Source organism: Myodes glareolus, chromosome 15, assembly GCF_982192425.1.
Source record: "Myodes glareolus chromosome 15, mMyoGla1.1, whole genome shotgun sequence".
NCBI classification, from domain to species: Eukaryota; Metazoa; Chordata; class Mammalia; order Rodentia; family Cricetidae; genus Myodes; species Myodes glareolus.
Genome location: NC_142040.1, coordinates 51,820,706 through 51,837,491, shown reverse-complemented (window position 1 = coordinate 51,837,491; position 16,786 = coordinate 51,820,706). Strand labels below are relative to the sequence as shown.

The following is a 16,786-nucleotide window of genomic DNA, read 5'->3' as shown; positions in this document are numbered from 1 at the left end:
ACTAAGCAGAAGGTCCCAGCCCATTTTATACTCTGTGTTTTGCTCCAACACTGAGTTCCTCGGGTTCCATCCCACAAAGTGATGTAAGTGTGGCACGTTATCATGAGAAAGGTTGAGTACAACCATCCTTTCATACAGACACTCTTACAAGGTTTTGCATTCTATTATACTGGACAAACAAAAAGTAAATAACACTTCAACCATAGAAACAGAATGATAGGACCCATCGATCTTCAAATATGTGGAAAAGGTAGGCAAAACACAGCAGGGCCCACTAGAAACCTCCTGGGAATGTAAAGTCATCATTTCAATTTTACCTTGGAAAAATATTTCTAATATTTACCTCTTAGAAATTTATGGAAAGTCTCTGAACATCTTACCCTTGCCACTGAGGAGGTGCTAGTATTCTAGGGCTTAATAGCACATCGAAATCTTTATCCCCCGTCCTGCGTTATGATTACTTCCACAGCAGTTAAAAGAAAACTTCTACAGCAGTTAAAAGAAAACTTCTGGTTTCCATAAAACTATCTGCCATCAGTGATGGCATATACATTTAATCCCAGCACTTGGGAGCAGAGGCAGGCAAGTCTCTGTTAGTTCAATGCCAGTTTGCTCTACAGAATGAATTCCAGGACATCCAGGGTTACACAGAGAAACTCTGTCTCCAAAAACAAAACAAACAAAAACAACAAAAAGAAAAACACAAAGGAGGGGCCAGAGACTGAAGATATGAATCAATAGTTAAAAATGCTGAGAGAGGGGGAGGGGGTTCGGGAGAGTGGGAGGGAAATGGGAGGTGGAAATTTTTAATAAATAAATAAATAAAAGAATGCCGGTTCTTCTTCCAGAAGCCTCACGTTCAATATCCAGCACCCAATGGAGGCTCATAGCCACCTAGAACTCCAGTTCTACTAGTCCTGATGCCTTCTTAGAATCCCTACCAGGACTGCACACATGGGTATCAGACATACACACATGTAGGTAAAATATCCATACAATAAAAATAAATATTTTTTTAAAAATTTTCATCTTACTGAGATAGTTAGGAGAAGTGAACAGGATCGATACAGCAAATTTACTATTCATTGATAAATCCATAAGGTTAATAGCTTTGCCATAAAATGCTAGATTGTAGGCCAAGGATGAAATGCTCACAGAATATCATTCCTTTATGATTAGGACCGCTAAAGGAGGTAGAGTTTCAGATAGATACAGAAATGTAAACAAAAGTTTTAGTGACAGAATACCTTAATGTATATAAGCTCTTTAGTAATGCTGCAGAGTAAGCTAAGTGTCAGCACTTTGTAACAGTAGAATCATACTCCCTTCAGAATCTTACAATTACCACAAAAAATCTCAGAAAGCCATCCAGTTTCACTGAACTGAACAGAGAATTCACAACAGATGAACTTCGAATGGCCAAAAGACACTTAAGGTCATGCTCAACCTCCTTAGCGATCAGGGAAATGCAAATTAAAACAACTTTCAGATACCATCTTACACTTGTCAGAATAGCTAAACTCAAAAACACCAATGATAGCCTATGCTGGAGAGGATGTGGAGTGAGGGGTACACTCATCCATTGTTGGTGGGAATGCAAACTTGTGCAGCCACTGTGGAAATCAGTGTGGCAGCTTCTCAGGAAACTAGGAGTCAACCTCCCTTAGGACCCAGCAATTCCACTCTTGGGAATATACCCAAGAGATGCCCTAACATACTACAAAAGCATTTGTTCAACTATGTTCATAGCAGCACTATTTGTAATAGCCAGAACCTGGAAACAACCTAGGTGCCCCTCAATAGAAGAATGGTTAAAGAAGGTGTGGAACATATACACATTAGAGTTTTACTCAGCGGTAAAAAACAATGACATCTTGAATTTTGCATGCAAATGGATGGAAATAGAAAACGCTTTACTGAGTGAGGTAACCCAGACCCAAAAAGAGGAATATGGTATGTACTCACTCATATGGGGATTTTAGCCATAAATAAAGGTTTTTGAGCCTATAATTCGTGATCCTAGAGAAGCTAAATAAGAATCATATAGTTATCCTCCTGGATGTTGGAAGTAGACAAGATTGCCAGGCAAACTTGGGTGCACGGGGAGGGGGTGGGGGGAGGGGTGGAAGTAAGGGTAGAGGGCTAGAGAGAAGGGAGAGGGGGAGGATTGGGGATAGCTTGGGGGAATGGGATGGGGGGCAGGGAGGAAGGATGGTTATGGGAGCAGGGAGGTATATATCTCACTTGCTTTTAATTAACTGTTTAAAATAACTAATTTTAAATATTAAAGATGTGATAATACGTGAGTTATCTTGAAAACTTGGAATTGGGGAATAGCTATGATGAAGGTATTGTTAGCACAGTTTGCGTTAATTGTCTATGTTAATTGTGAATGTCAAAGCTTACTTTGCTAAAATCTTGACTCTTTACTGGCACTCATAGGTGTCCAGTTGGGAATTAAAATAGGATGACACATCCATCAACTCTGCTTTTCTATTATGTCTGGCTTCTTTCCTGCCCTAATCCTGGGTAACATGTATTTAAATATAAATGCAAACAAATTGATCATTTGAAAAAAATGTTTTTACAAAGTCTATGAATGGGAAGCTACTTGTTGGTACTAATATGTATTACCCCTAAATGACCCTGACTTTTATCAGAGATCCTCGTCCCGAGTCCTACAGCATTGTCACCATGAGTTCCATACCACACAGTGGGAGCAGAACACTTTGAGTGGTAAGAGTAACATAACAGTTTGTGGAATAAGATGCTGGCTTGGTGTTATGCAGACTTCAGTGACTGTGTACTTAGAGAGAAGAAGAGGCTCTTTTGAAACCAAAAATCTTTATAGATGGTAGCCTCTCCCAGAAAAATCTAGAAATACTCACTGCTCCTTTTTTTGAAGGAATAGACTGCAAATTTGACTCATATGCCTCCCATGTACTTACAATCTTAGGTCCCAGTAAAGAAGCCATTCTTGTCTACTTTGCAATACACAGCTCAGTCTCCTGGAGCTCTGTCCACATCAGATGCTGTTTCTGTCTACTATTTATGCCCACCCTTAGGTGGAGTCCCTTATAAGCACCACTTTGCACACTCCATACCTCTTCCCCCAGGTTAGATCCGAGCCTAGCCAGAAAATCTTGTGCGCAGATGGTCCTCTATATGCTGTTTCTATGAGACACGTTATCTCGTGTGTCCTGAGCTACAGCACTACATTCCCAGCAGGCACTCACCCAGTGTAGCTATAGTCAGGATTTTCGCAGCCTCCAAAAAAAGAGCCTCAGTGAGAAATAAGCTCACTAGAAGCCAACTCCGAAGCTTAGCCATCTGTAGACCACGTGGATCTCAGGCATAGGATGCACACCTTGAGAACTGAGGCCCACTAAAGGACCCTGTGAGCCTCAGTCACAAAGCACTGGCTATGGTCTTGAAATGACATATAAAGGGGAAGATCTCTTTCTGACCTTTCAAGTACCCTCTCATTCTTTACCTTCTCTGACGCTCACATTCCATTGGGCTTTCTGTTTCACCCTCCTGAACCAGAGTCCATAGAGGAACAGGTGGAGAGTTACAATTTAACTTGTTCTTTAACTACAATATACTCTTTACTGCCCCAACACAAAGATACAATATCCTTTTTACTACCCCAACACAACTCTCAAACTGTGATTGAAGGGATCTGGAGAAATACTGTCTTGACAGCATCTTGAAGTGACATGCACCGTGAACATTTTACAGGCGCATTCACTAACTTATAGAACTCTGCTTCCTCTGTCATTTCTCTACTTGGATCCTATTGCCACATCTGTTACTCGTTAATCCAGGTTCCAGTTTCAAAATCTCCAATAGGACAATCATAAACTAGTTTCCCAGAAAAACACCTAATATTTTTCCTCAAGGCCTCTCACTAGTCACAAAGTCACGACAATGTGCTCATGGCCTAAATTCAGGACTTTACCTGAAGACAAAACAATTAAGATTGAACCCACAGTTCTGAATGAACATCATAAAGCAGAATGGACGCGTTACACCATCCTCCTCCCAAGAGCAAGCACAAGACAGCTTCCAGTTCTGTCACTTGTAAATCCACCCAAGAAGAAGGAGCGCATTGCCCCACATGGTTATCTTCACATCCTAGTTGAAAACTTAACAGCTTTTGTAAAATTTCCCAGTGCATCCTCAAAGCAGAAGAGAATCTGCTTCAGGACTTTCAAAGTACGCAGAGGAATACTGCCTGGAGTTCTGCTTTGCAGCATTGTGTCTTGTGTCTACGTCTTTACCTACGTCTGAATGTAAACATTGCCTTCTCATATACTCATGCTGGTTTCACAGTCACACAGATGAAAAGACCAAAAAGGAGAAATAATGTGAGAAAAGGGGCTGCACTGTTCTTCATAGCAAATTTTCAGCTGATCAATTGTTCTCTAACTTCTCAAATGTATTAGTGTGAGGTCAATTTCATTGTCAACTTAGATTAAGGGATACTCAGAGAGCTGGGAAGGCTTTATTTCTGGCCATATATGAGATTGCTTCCTGGTGGAAGCAGCTTTTGAATCAGTAAAAAATTGTCAGGAAATTCCACCTTCACCAAAAGTGTCTGAGCATTGTTATTATTGCTGAGGACTATCTATCTATCTATCTATCTATCTATCTATCTATCTATCTATCTATCTATCTATCAATCTATCCTACTCTGGAGCTGAAACACCATCTTCTCCTGGCTTCAAACATCAGATCTCAGGTCTGGAGAGATGGGTAGATGAAGTAATCCACTTGTGGACCTCAGTGCAGAGACCTAATACTCACATTAAAAAGCCAGGCACCTATAATCACAGAACGAGGAAGGTTGCGGTAGGTGGACTTGGGGCCTTTCTGACCTGTCAGTTTGGATTAATTGGGAAGGTTCATGTCCAGTAAAAGACCCAGTCTCAAAAAATAGGGTGAGAAGTATAAAGAAATACACCTAATGATACCTCCTGTCAACCTCTGGCTTCCACATGCATGTTCACATATGCATGTATGAGTTGTCACACTGATATATAAACACACAAACACATATATACCTTCTCTCTTGATCTTTCTGTCTATCCCTCATTCTCTCTCTCTCTCTCTCTCTCTCTCTCTCTCTCTCTCTCTCTCTCACACACACACACACACACACACACACACACATGCACACACACACACAAACACACAAACATACAACCACACAAACCCAAAGACTTGAATTTGGGAAGTAAACTTGTAAGACAAAGGGTAGCATGTAAGGTTACAGAGAGCATGGAAGAATAAGTGTGACCAGAACACATTACACACGTGTATGAAATTATATATAAATGTTTAGGCACTGCATTCCCAGCAACCAATGTAGAGATAGTAATTTTTAGAAAGAAATATGAGTGTGCATAGGTATGTGTATGTGTGTACAAAACTTTTATAATAGGCTATTTTTTTAAACAGACAAAACTATGAGTAACATAGACTGTATGAATAGAAAACTAAACACATTAACTGTGACAATGGACATAATAGAATATGACTAAGAAAAATAACTAATTATTCACAAGCATGATGAATGACTCTTTTCATAATAACTAACATTTAAAACAATACAATAAAAGAAAATCTTATTTATCATCCCATTCATATAAAACCCAGAAGGTAAAAACTAGCATAGTAATATTATTTGTTGATAACCAATGGTTATTGGAAAGAATACCAAAAGCAAAAATTATGGATAGCTGTAGAAGAAAAAATTTCCATGATGATAAATCTTCATTGTGTTTAGTGATGTAAATACATTAAAAATGCCATTTACAAGTTTCTTATTAGGAAGTACAAGACACTGAGTACTCACTGGACTTAGTTTTCAGAAATCACATCATGGAGGACGTATTCAAATCTGGTCAAGCATTCTCCCTGAGTGAGAGGACTGAATTCAAATTTTAGGAAGAACAAAACAACTGCCTGGAATTTATAGAATCAGCAGCAAAGACTGAGTGATACATGGGAGCACAGAGTACTGTGTGAGAGGGGCAAAGTCTGGTGTTGGAGATTTCCTAGAAAAAGTCAATCCGAACATTCCAATCCCTCCTCGGTTCAGCAGTGATCTAAGAAACAGTCAGTCAAGTGAGGTAATGTCCAGAGGGCACACATGGCCCTTCTCTATGACCATATCCTTGGTTTACAGAAGAGTATCAATTGACTTGAAGTACTTAACATTGTGATTCTGATTCCTGCGATTCTCTCTCTCTCTCTCTCTCTCTCTCTCTCTCTCTCTCTCTCTCTCACACACACACACACACACACACACACACACACACTCAAACATGCAAGGACCTTTCTCCCATAGTAGTCTTTTATGTAAGAAATATTTAGAAATAGGACAAGGTAACCTGGGTACTCTGACTTGGGTTCTCTCCAAGACCAAAATATTAAAACCTAGAATTTGGTCATATTCCTTCAAACCCCTCCTGGGTAAATAAGAATTTAAGACAAAGACTCCATTATCTATCCACTTGCTATGACAATAAAGATGTAGACTAGGCGGTAGACAGGAGAGACCAGAGAACACAGAACACGAGGATTTGCTTGGCACCCAGTGAAGGCCTTCTTACTGCATGGAGGATATCATGTGCCATAGCAGAACAAGCACATCAGCGCCAGGCCTCCTTCTCTTTTCTGAGGTCACACTGTAGCCACCGTGGATGATATTCCATATTGTAATGGAACAAGCATGTCAGCCCTAGGCCCCCTTCTCGTGTTGAAAAGCCACTGTGGGATGTTTTTCTGTATATTGTGAATACGCATTACTCTCATTGGTCGATGAATAAAGTCTCTTTGGTCTATGGAAATGCAGGATAGAGCCAGGTGGGAAATCTGAGAAGAGATACAGGAGACAAAGGGTGGAGTCTGGGGGATACCAAGCAGTCACCTAAGACGCAAGACATGTAAAACAGTAAGGTAAAAAGTCATAATCCACGTGCCAAAGCATAGATTAAAATAGGGATTAAATAAATATAATAGCTAGCTAACAATAGGTCTGAGCCAGCTACCAAAGCATTTATAATCAATATAAGCCTCTGAGTGATTATTTGGAAGTGGCTGTGGGACCAGGCAAGACAAAAAAAAGCCTTCGTTCACATTTGGTGCTCCAATGTGCTGCATTTACATCCACATAAGACCTGAGAAAGCTTTGAAATGTTCTGAATGCACAGAACCAGAGCTGCACTGGGCTTCCTACTCTTACAGTCTCATGCCAGCAGCAGCACAGAGGTGTGTCTCCCAACAACTGCCTGCAAATGGAACCAGTTGCCTGTCACCCTGAGCTAAGTTGTGTGGTTGGTTTTCAGAGTCTCACACTCTGCAAACAGGCCTAGGTTCAGAAACTAATTAATCACACATTGTGTAATGGATTTAGCTTTTGCTCGTAAATCAAAAGAGTCTAAAAGATACACAATAAAAAGAAGTCCAGACAGAAAAACCTATAAACAATGTGCATAGACTTAAGAAAAAATTAAAAAGGGTATCGACAGTTATAGAAAGAAATCAATCGTTTAAAAGATAATGTAATAAAGTCTTTAAGGAGAGAAATAAAATAAGAAACAAGCCATTTAGAGATGGGAAATACACATGGAGTCTAGTTCCTGGATTATATTGTGTTAATTTTGAATTTTTTGAATGCTGACAAGGAAGCAACAGCTGCTGAGAGACATGGGTTTGAAAAAGAGACTGATAAAATACACCAACCTAAATAAACTTCTAAAATGCTTTGACTTCGAAACAGAAGTCACAAAATACAATGAATGAGGAGGCAAAAATCCAATCAATGCTCACGTTATTCCTCTACAGGGACATACGTGAGGTTTTTGATGGTTTATTTTACTGCCCTCTTTTTGGCTTTTTGTTCCTTCACTCCACATTGCTTGTCACCAATTTCCTTCTTCTTCTTATTTCTAGGAATCATTTGGTTATTGTGTATTTCTTTCTAACTCGCCCATGTTTATAACTTTCTTTCCCTACAAAATTCTACTCAGCATCTTCAAGATGAGAAGCTCCCTTCTGGTCATTTAGAAAAATTAAGTGTTTATCAGTGTCTGGCCTTGTTGTAGAGATTATGTGGGTCCTTTTCCAAATAACTCTGTTAATCAGAATCTGTGTCAATACAGACAAAGTTAGCAGTGGCAAGGAGGGCGTTTTCCCAAGAGTCCTGGAGTCCACGGGGATGAGCCCAGCTGGGACCCTGGGCAGTGGAGGAGAGGGTGCCTGAACTGGCCTTGTCCCGTAATCAGATTGATGACTATTTCGAATATCACCATAGAACCTTTGACCAACAAAGACAAAGACCCACGTTGGAGTACTGGAGCTCCCAAGGTCCAGTTCAAGAGCAGAAGCAGGGAGAATATGAGGAAGGAATTCAGGACCATGAGGGGTTGGTCCACCCACTGAGACAGTGTGCTTGAGCTAATGGGAGCTCACCAGCTCCAGCTGGACTGGGACTGAACGAGCATGGGATCAAACTGGACCCTCTGAATGTGGCTGACAATGAGGGCTGACTGAGAAGCCAATGATAATGGCACTGGGATTTGTCTCTACTGCATGTACTGGCTTTTTGAGATCCTATTCATTTTGGATGCATACCTTCCTAAGCCTGGATGGAGAGGGGAGGGCCTTGGACTTCCCACAGGGTAGGGTACCCTGCACTCTCTTAGGACTGAAGGGGGAGAAGGGAGGGGAAGTGGGGGAACAGGAGGGAATTGGTAGGAGGGGAGAAAGTGGAAATTTTGATTCCTATTATTTATAAAGTAATAATTAAAAAAAAACTACCAGAGGAGCAATGATACTAATTTTCAGTCTGCTTAGAGCAGGGTTGAAGTTGGTGTTTTCAAGACACTAAAAGACTTAAAGCGCACCCTACAACAGAAGCCAAAAGGTGGAGCTAATTCTTAAGAAAATGGAGAGGTTTCCTTTTCTTCTAAGCTGCCCTGGAGTTTCCTATACACAGGCTTGGGCCAGCATTTTGGGCTTAAACTTCCAACAGGACAGAAGCAAGGTCATCAGAAACATGCTTCCAACTTCTTAAAATGACACCCTAGTTGCCTCTCAAAACTGTGGCCATGGGAGCTGAAGGATGTGCTCCTGCCAGGCAGAACACAGTCAGTGCGCATGTTTTCCAAAGCTAACCTGGAAGTGCACTGGGACAGGAGTGAGGAGGACCTTTGGTCCCTATGTTTGAAAATCTCATAGATTTGTCAGTCCTGCCTGTTAGGCCCTTGTGACTATAATCTTTTTTTTATTTTCAAAAAGGAATAAAGAGAGAAGTAAAATGTATCAAGCATTTACTCCGTAACTTTATGTCGTTATCGAACTTGTTCAAGGAAGCCTCTTTGCTTGGTGGGTTCTCTGGTTAATGCAGAGACTCATAATTACCATGTGCTGAGAGTTAAGTGATCACTGAGTGCTCAGCTTTAAATGACCTCTGTCAAACATACACACAGGCACACAGAAGAGAGAGAAAGAGGGGAGAGAATACTCAGAGGTGGATAGTGTTGGAGCCACATGGGCTCCAACACAAATATCCATTTTCCCTAACTGGACTGGTACGGAGTCGCAAGGAATAACCAGGCACAGCTTACACCATTATTATGGGAAAGGGCATCTCAGGCGTCTTCCTCCTGAAGATCTCCCGTTTAAAATCCAGCCAGCTTTTATAGCAACACATAAATTGAGCAGGGAAAATACACCAGCATTCTGTCACCTAGACAACCAGGTGGATGGCCTTTTGTCATGTTCGCATCTACCTGTCTGCTGAGTATGTTAGCTGTCACGTAGGCTTGAATCAGCAGCTCTATAAGGCATCCTCTAATTTACAAAGAAAGGGAGCAGCCAACATCCTGACCTTTGTCAAGCAGAGACAGGCTGTCTGCAGGGCAGACACTTCGGATCGGCCCATGGACTTCAGAGCCTGGCTGCTACACCAATAAGAAATATGGGCCTACAGGATAGGAGGACTGAAAGAATGCAAGAGCCAGAGGAGAACAAGAGCGCTGTGAGTGCCATGAGACATAAGACATTGTCTTGATGGCTGTGACACAGCCATTGTACTGCCAACCCCCCAGCAGCTGCGACTACCTTCCAGGCTGCTCACAAGCTCAAGATCATCAGACACGCAGTGGGTGGTGCTTGTGAAGCCTCCATCTATGACTGAGAAACTGTTGATAATTAATGGCTACCGATAGAGTCATTTTCCTGGGAGGCGGTAATAGTAAATAACTAGTAAATAACCCTGAACCATGTTCATGCAAACGACCCTCATAAAACCCAGTGGGTCATTAATGAAAAGGGGAACTAGAACATGCAACTCACTGTTTACCAAAGTGGTATGAAGCAGGGGAGTTGCCTCAAAGTCAGTTTGGAGAGTAAAATGGAATTCCAGAAGTTGGGGACAGAAAGGGGAAAAAGGTAGACGTTTTCTTACCATCCGTATGGTTACAGCGTTTGGACAGGAATACTATGAAGTAGTATTGATTGGACATCAGCCTTCACAGTTAGGGGTATACTTGATTTTCCTATCGAAAATACTAACTTTCATTACAGGTAGGGTTAGTATATGGGATTCGCAACTCTATCCTTAGTAAATATTTTTAACAGCAACATGTGGGGCCTTGAGCTATTACGCATCAAGTAATTGCCTTTCACCAGGCTTCAATTTATCTCCCTATAATTCCTTCAAAGAGAGCTCCAACCCCAATTGTGACTAACAAATAATTTTAATTCCTTGTGTCTCCTGCATCTCTCTCTTTCATTGCCTTCTCGCCATGTATGCACATGTGTCTAACTGCTGCCAGTGCTAAAAACAGACTATTATTTTCAATAAGATATATTCTACTACTATCATTATTGTCCATATTGCTCTTGCAGTTGCTTCATTATTATGGAACATTTCCCTTCTTCTTGATACATGATGCTCTCCTTAAATTTACCCTGTCCCAATCCTTAAATCAAGCATTTTAAGGAATTTGGGGGTAAACACTATTTAATTGGAGGTCATAGTCTGCTATAGTTAACTTTGCTCTTTGCTAATGTATTAGTTAGAGTTTCTGTTGCTCTGAAGAGACACCATGACCAGGGTAATTCTAATATAGGAAAACGTTTCATTGGGGTTGACTTACAGTTTCAGAAGTTTAGCCCCTTGTCATCATTGTGGGACATGGTGGCATGCAGGCAAACATGGAGCTGGAGAAGGAACTGAGAGTTTTACATCCTGATCTGCAGACAACAAGAACAACTCTGGACACAGTCTGAGCCTAAGCATAGGAGACCTGAAAGCCCACACTCACAGTGACACCTCCAACAAGGCCAACCTACTCCAGCAAAGTCACACCTCCTAATAGTGTCCCTCCCTATGGGGCCATTTTAAATCCCCACAGCTAATGAACCCATAGCACTGACCTGCTTTCAGTGGACAGACATGGGAAATAAATGAGCATAGATACGGTGACAGAGGTCACACAATTATTTCCATATCTGGGTTATGTACATGTTTTTACTGAGAACTATGAACTCACAGTGGGAGGGGGCTATTCTTGCCTATAAAGAAGAGGTTTCCTGAGGTATGAGGAGAGATCATAAGAAAAGCAACATATAGGAGTAACAGACTCCCAAGTATTTAGGGGAAGAATACACAAACTAGTAGAACAAATGAGACAAAGGATTTCTCTGCAGAAAGGGGTAAAACTATCAAGACTGCATCTAGGAGAAGGAGTCTAGTAGTCCGTGCTTCTGGGAACTACCATTTCTCAGCAGAGAGTTCTGAGTCACATGAAGGTCAAGATGTCCGAGTGTGGCACATTGGGTTCCTATAAATGAGTAAAAAAATGAACTAACCCAAGATAGGTATTTTGAAAATACCTTGGATTGAAAACTGAAGTCAAAAGGTATGTTACTTTGGAGAAGAGATTTTGCTTTTGTTTCCACAGAAAATGAGAAGCTGTGGATTCATTCTGAGTTAAGAAAAATCAGGTTCGAAGAAGGAAGACCACCTGAGAAATCTCCGATAGGAACAGATGGCCCAGATGACAGAGTTCTACATCCAGAATAGATTCAAGACTGCCAGCAGGAAGTAGCCTGAAATACTATGCCCACATTCCCAACAAATGGACTATGGGTATTTTCCTTTGTTTAAAAAAAAGAGGGAAATGGTGCGGGAGAATTATCTGTATTCTGTCAATCATATTTTAATAAAACGCTGATTGGCAAGGCAGGAAGTATAGGTGGGAAAGCCAGACAGGAAGTAGGGGTGGAGCAAAGAGACTGGGAGTATTGTGGAAGCAGAAGCTCCCTCCGCCACTCCTGTGCAGACCACCGAAGAGGCAGCATGTAACTTGCCCAGCTGAAAAAGGTACCAAGCCATATGGCTAACGTAGATAAGGATAATGGGGTAATATGAGTCATAAGAACTAATAAGTAGCCTGACCTAATGGGCCAATCAGTTTATAACTTATAGAGTTCTCTGTGTGATTGATTTTCTCTGGGACTTGCCGGCTTTGGGGCACTAGGCGGGAACAGATACCCCAACAAGCCGGCCCTCAGGCTACATCAGCAGATGCTGAGGACCAATTTTAAACACTAAGAACTTTAAGTTAGATAAATTTCTTGTTGTTAAACAGTTAATTAGCTTCACTTATTTGTCTACACAAAAAGAAAACAAAGTTCTACTGAAAGGGACTCCCACACATAGGTTGGTCTCTTCTAGACCCCAGATTAGACACAAACCACACCCAAGCACCTATTTCAGGAGAGATCCTTCATTAATCAAGAAAGAAAGGTTTAAGTGGCTGCTTTCTGATTCAGGCAGAAAAACAGCATCAAATGACCTTGCAGGTGCCATTCCTACGAAGAGGAAATGGGGAAGTCTGTGCTAAAATGGGCTAGGATATGGTTGTATAGGAGATAGAGGATGAGGGAGAAGAAGGGGACAAGAGAAAGGGGAAGAGGTATTTGTCCCAGATGGACAGAAAGGAGACTGATGTGGCACATAGACAAATGGCAGTTTATAAAGGTAGAAGGGGAAAGCCTGTGTTAGGTGTTAGGATGAAGTTTCATTTTAATTAGGCATGTTAATTATGTGAGCCAAAGGGGGATTCTGGTTGCTGGACTTTGGACTGTGGTGGTTAATTTTAGGAATGCAATCTAATAGTTTTCAGGAAGGCAGAGGAAATGGGGGGAAAGAGCAAGACCTGCCAGAGCCACACACTCTAGAGAGCTAGTGTCCTTTCATCTACCTCTTAAAATTATTTTAACCAAACAAATGTCATTTATTTAATTTAGTTATTGAAAACCTTAATATTGAGAATACAGTTGTTTTGGGGTGGGCAAGTTTGTTTTCTTTTCTTTTTTTTAACTTTTAAAGCTATGCTGTACATAGAATACTGCCAAATATTGTATATAAACTCAATATGTAAAGGTTATTTCTTTAATGGTTAAACATTAATCCATGTGCATTGGATCTTAGTAATTCTCAGAAAGGGACTGGCCTCAGTAAGAACATATTTAACTTATTGATTGAACCAGTTTTCAAAGAAATCAAGCTAGCAGAGAGATCAAACTTAAAAATTCACAAGTACCACACACCATAAGTATAATGTAATAGCTAAGCTTGAGTGAAAAAAAATGTGTGAAAAATTAATCGTCACAGTACTAGCTGTGGAGACCCCAAACTGTGAGCCTATTTACACCTTGTCTGAAGGTCAAAGAGTTTCAACTTCCTGGAAGTTGTTGCCATTCCACGCTGACCAAAGGTCAGAGAGTTGGAACTTATTTCTATTCCTTCAAGGTTATTGTCTGCTTCTACCCCAAACAAAGGTCCCTCCTAGATTTAGAGCAGAAAATTCTGCTCTCAAGGTTATTGTCAACAGTTGTGGCTAACGTCCACAACTTGTATTTCAGGAATAGAGAAGTAGATCTGTTTCTACCCCAAACAAAAGTCTAAGTGTCCAAACAAGTTCCTACTCTCTTAGAGAGGTAACAATGGATTCCACCCAGGGAGTGGTTTACCTACAGAATGTTTTGGTCTAAGGTGTGAGTGTGACTTTTTTGTTCTAGCAACAGAATATTTACTAAGAATGTAGCCCAAAACCTTCAACTGGTGAAAATTTCCTTGTATTATGTTAACGCAGTTGTTTTTTTAAAAAAATCTTACTCCTACCTTTTGGGGTCAGGGGTATTTTAAGCAAATGGAAATTAAATGTGGGCAATTTCAGTATTCACGGGAACTCCCTCCCAATACTATCCTATGTTTTTTGTTATTATTTTCACTCATGTCTTCATTCTCATCCCCATGCCCCTACCCTGATAAGTGGTATTTTTGTCAGTGCTGGTCTCCTAGAAATAACTTGATGGTTAAGGGAAATATTCAAGGACCAAAATTAAATAAGACAGGCAAAGATTTTTGTATGTCATACCTCTATGTGGAAGATGATGATTATTCTATGTATTCAAGAGATGTCAAATGGCTTAGGCCATTTAATTGGATATAACAGACTATCGTGTTTTGAAAGAATTTTTTAAAATAATAGTTCTAGAGAACATATAAGAAAAGGAAACTGACAGTTTAGGTCTGTTTGTGTGGTGTAGTGAATAAGAAGAGTACAGATAACAAATAATATGCTCTACTTCAAAAACAAAAGGGATGGAAATGTGTCTATATGTTGCTTTTATTGGTTACTGAATAAAGAAGCTTCTTTGGCCTGTACTAGGGCAGAATAGAGCTAGGTGTGGAAATCTAAACTGAATGCTAGGAGAAAGAAGGCAGAGTCAGGAAGAAGCTATGTAGCTGCTGCCAGAGAAAAATGTGCTGGAAACTTGCTGGTAAGCTACAGCCATGTGGTGATAAACAGATTAATAGAAATGGGTTAACCAAAGATGTAAGAGCTAGCCAATAAGAAGCTAGATCTAATAGGCCAAGCAGTGATTTAATTAATACAGTTTCTATGTGTTTATTGCGGGACCAGGCAGACAGCAGTCTCCCACCTACAAACTGGCAACCAGATATGACAGAAACCTCCACCAACAAATTGGTGCACTAATGTGTGCCAGCAAAATCCACATAAAACCTGAGAGAGCTTGGACAGAAATTCTAGACACAAAAGAACAGAGTTAAGTATAGGTTTTTGGTAGCCAGGAATTTTTTTATTTTGGATGGACTATTTTCTGGTGGTGAGCTTAAGAGAGGTCTTCCTGACTCAGCATTGGCAGCAAAAACTGTGTAGCTCCTTTAAGAAGGCTTCCCCATCCATGCTAGTTGAATGAACAGCTCTGGCTCTTTCAATAGACTGAACATTTAAATGGGGTTTGTGAGGAGCATGTTACAAATTGCTTAATGGTAACTCAGACCCACTGTGATCCTAGATCCGGGGTGGAGAGAACGGTTCTCAGATTCAGTGAACATGCCTCCGCCATGTTGGACTGGGCAGGTCAAGCAGACAGTGATATGGAATTGGTCCTAGCCATGCCCACTTAGCATTTAAAAAAGGGACTTTTGGTCAGAAAATAATTACAGATACACAATAAAGACAGATTCAAGATTCTTTTTTAATTTGAATCTGTCTTTATTGTGTATCTGTAATTATTTTACTGTGATCCTCTAAATCGGTCACAGTGTTGAATAAATGTACATAGGCTTGGGAGAGAGAAGGAAAAGAATATAGACAGTTTATAAAAGGAAGTAAATGGTTGTAAAATTAAAGTCTTTAAAGAGACCGAGTACAGGCAGTCATAGACAATAGATAGTAAAGAAAAGTAAGCCATGTAAAGATAAAATATACACAGAGAGTCTGGATTATGTATATAATTGTGTTTTATTTAAATTTTATGACCATGAATGAGCTAAGTACAAAGAGACATTTCATTGTATTGGCTGCTAAGCTAAACTAACATATGTTTTAAAGGTATCTTGGCTTCAAAATTTGGGTCTAAGGATATGTTGCTTTTTAAAAGAGGTTCTACTCTTGCTGCTACAGAGGATGAGAGCCTATGGATTCCTTCCTGATTAATGTGGTTTAATGAACCCAGATCCCCCAGAAAGTCGCTGTGAACACCCAAAAAATGACTTCACTAAACAAAAGCAGGAAGCAGTTTGGAGAAAACTATACCCAAATTTACTAATTGGGTGCTTACAAATGTTTGTTTACGTTTAAAGGGAGATGTACTATAGAGAATACTTTGCATTGGTATGGATCTTAGTCTATTGCTATAAATTTTAGGTCAATTTTTTTATATGTATATTTCTGCTCCCGATTAAGGTATTGTGTTTGTGCAGTCCTTTTAAAAATGTAATGTGTAATTATGAAATATAAGTTAATAGAGAGTCATCTATAATAGTCAAGCTTGTAGTCATGTTAGTTAGGTTTTATAGATATATAGAGGTATACTTCAGTTAGATAGGTTTTCTTCAAATCTTTCAGAGACCTTTAGAATATGATTTTTAAAATGTTTTAAAAGCTTAAGAATTTTCCTGACAATAAGACACATCTGCTCCTGACAGCACAAATAACTTCAATAGGGAGATGAGCACTGAAGAGACTTCTTACGGGGTTTGCTAGCCATTAGTGCAAGAAACTGGTCTTGCCTGTACTGCTTGATGAACTGGACATGCAGGACCCACAAATGAATAACTGCTAAAATTGCCTAAGGAAGATCTTCTCCCCGTCGGAAGGTAGCCTTTTTGTCTTACTGACAGTGTCCTTTGCTTTACAGAAGCTTCTCAGTTTCAGTAGGTCCCATT

At 40.2% G+C, this 16,786-nt stretch overlaps 2 protein-coding genes across 8 annotated transcripts in view; both read right to left on the bottom strand.

Annotated features, from left to right (window-relative positions):
* Positions 1-6,015, bottom strand: part of LOC148119697 (UDP-glycosyltransferase 3A2-like) — a 33,321-nt gene extending 27,306 nt beyond the window's left edge. The window contains exon 1 of one of the 7 annotated variants that reach the window (XM_087896930.1): positions 5,861-6,015. Coding sequence is in view for 1 of the 7 variants with exons in the window: in XM_087896929.1 (XP_087753055.1) it covers positions 3,237-3,330 (94 nt within the window). In the remaining 6 variants the exon portion in view is untranslated. The other 6 variants (XM_087896931.1, XM_087896935.1, XM_087896933.1 and 3 more) reach the window with 6 other exon arrangements.
* LOC125397518 (UDP-glycosyltransferase 3A2-like) overlaps positions 1-16,786 on the bottom strand; it is a 152,205-nt gene that overhangs the window by 53,104 nt on the left and 82,315 nt on the right. The window lies entirely within an intron of this gene.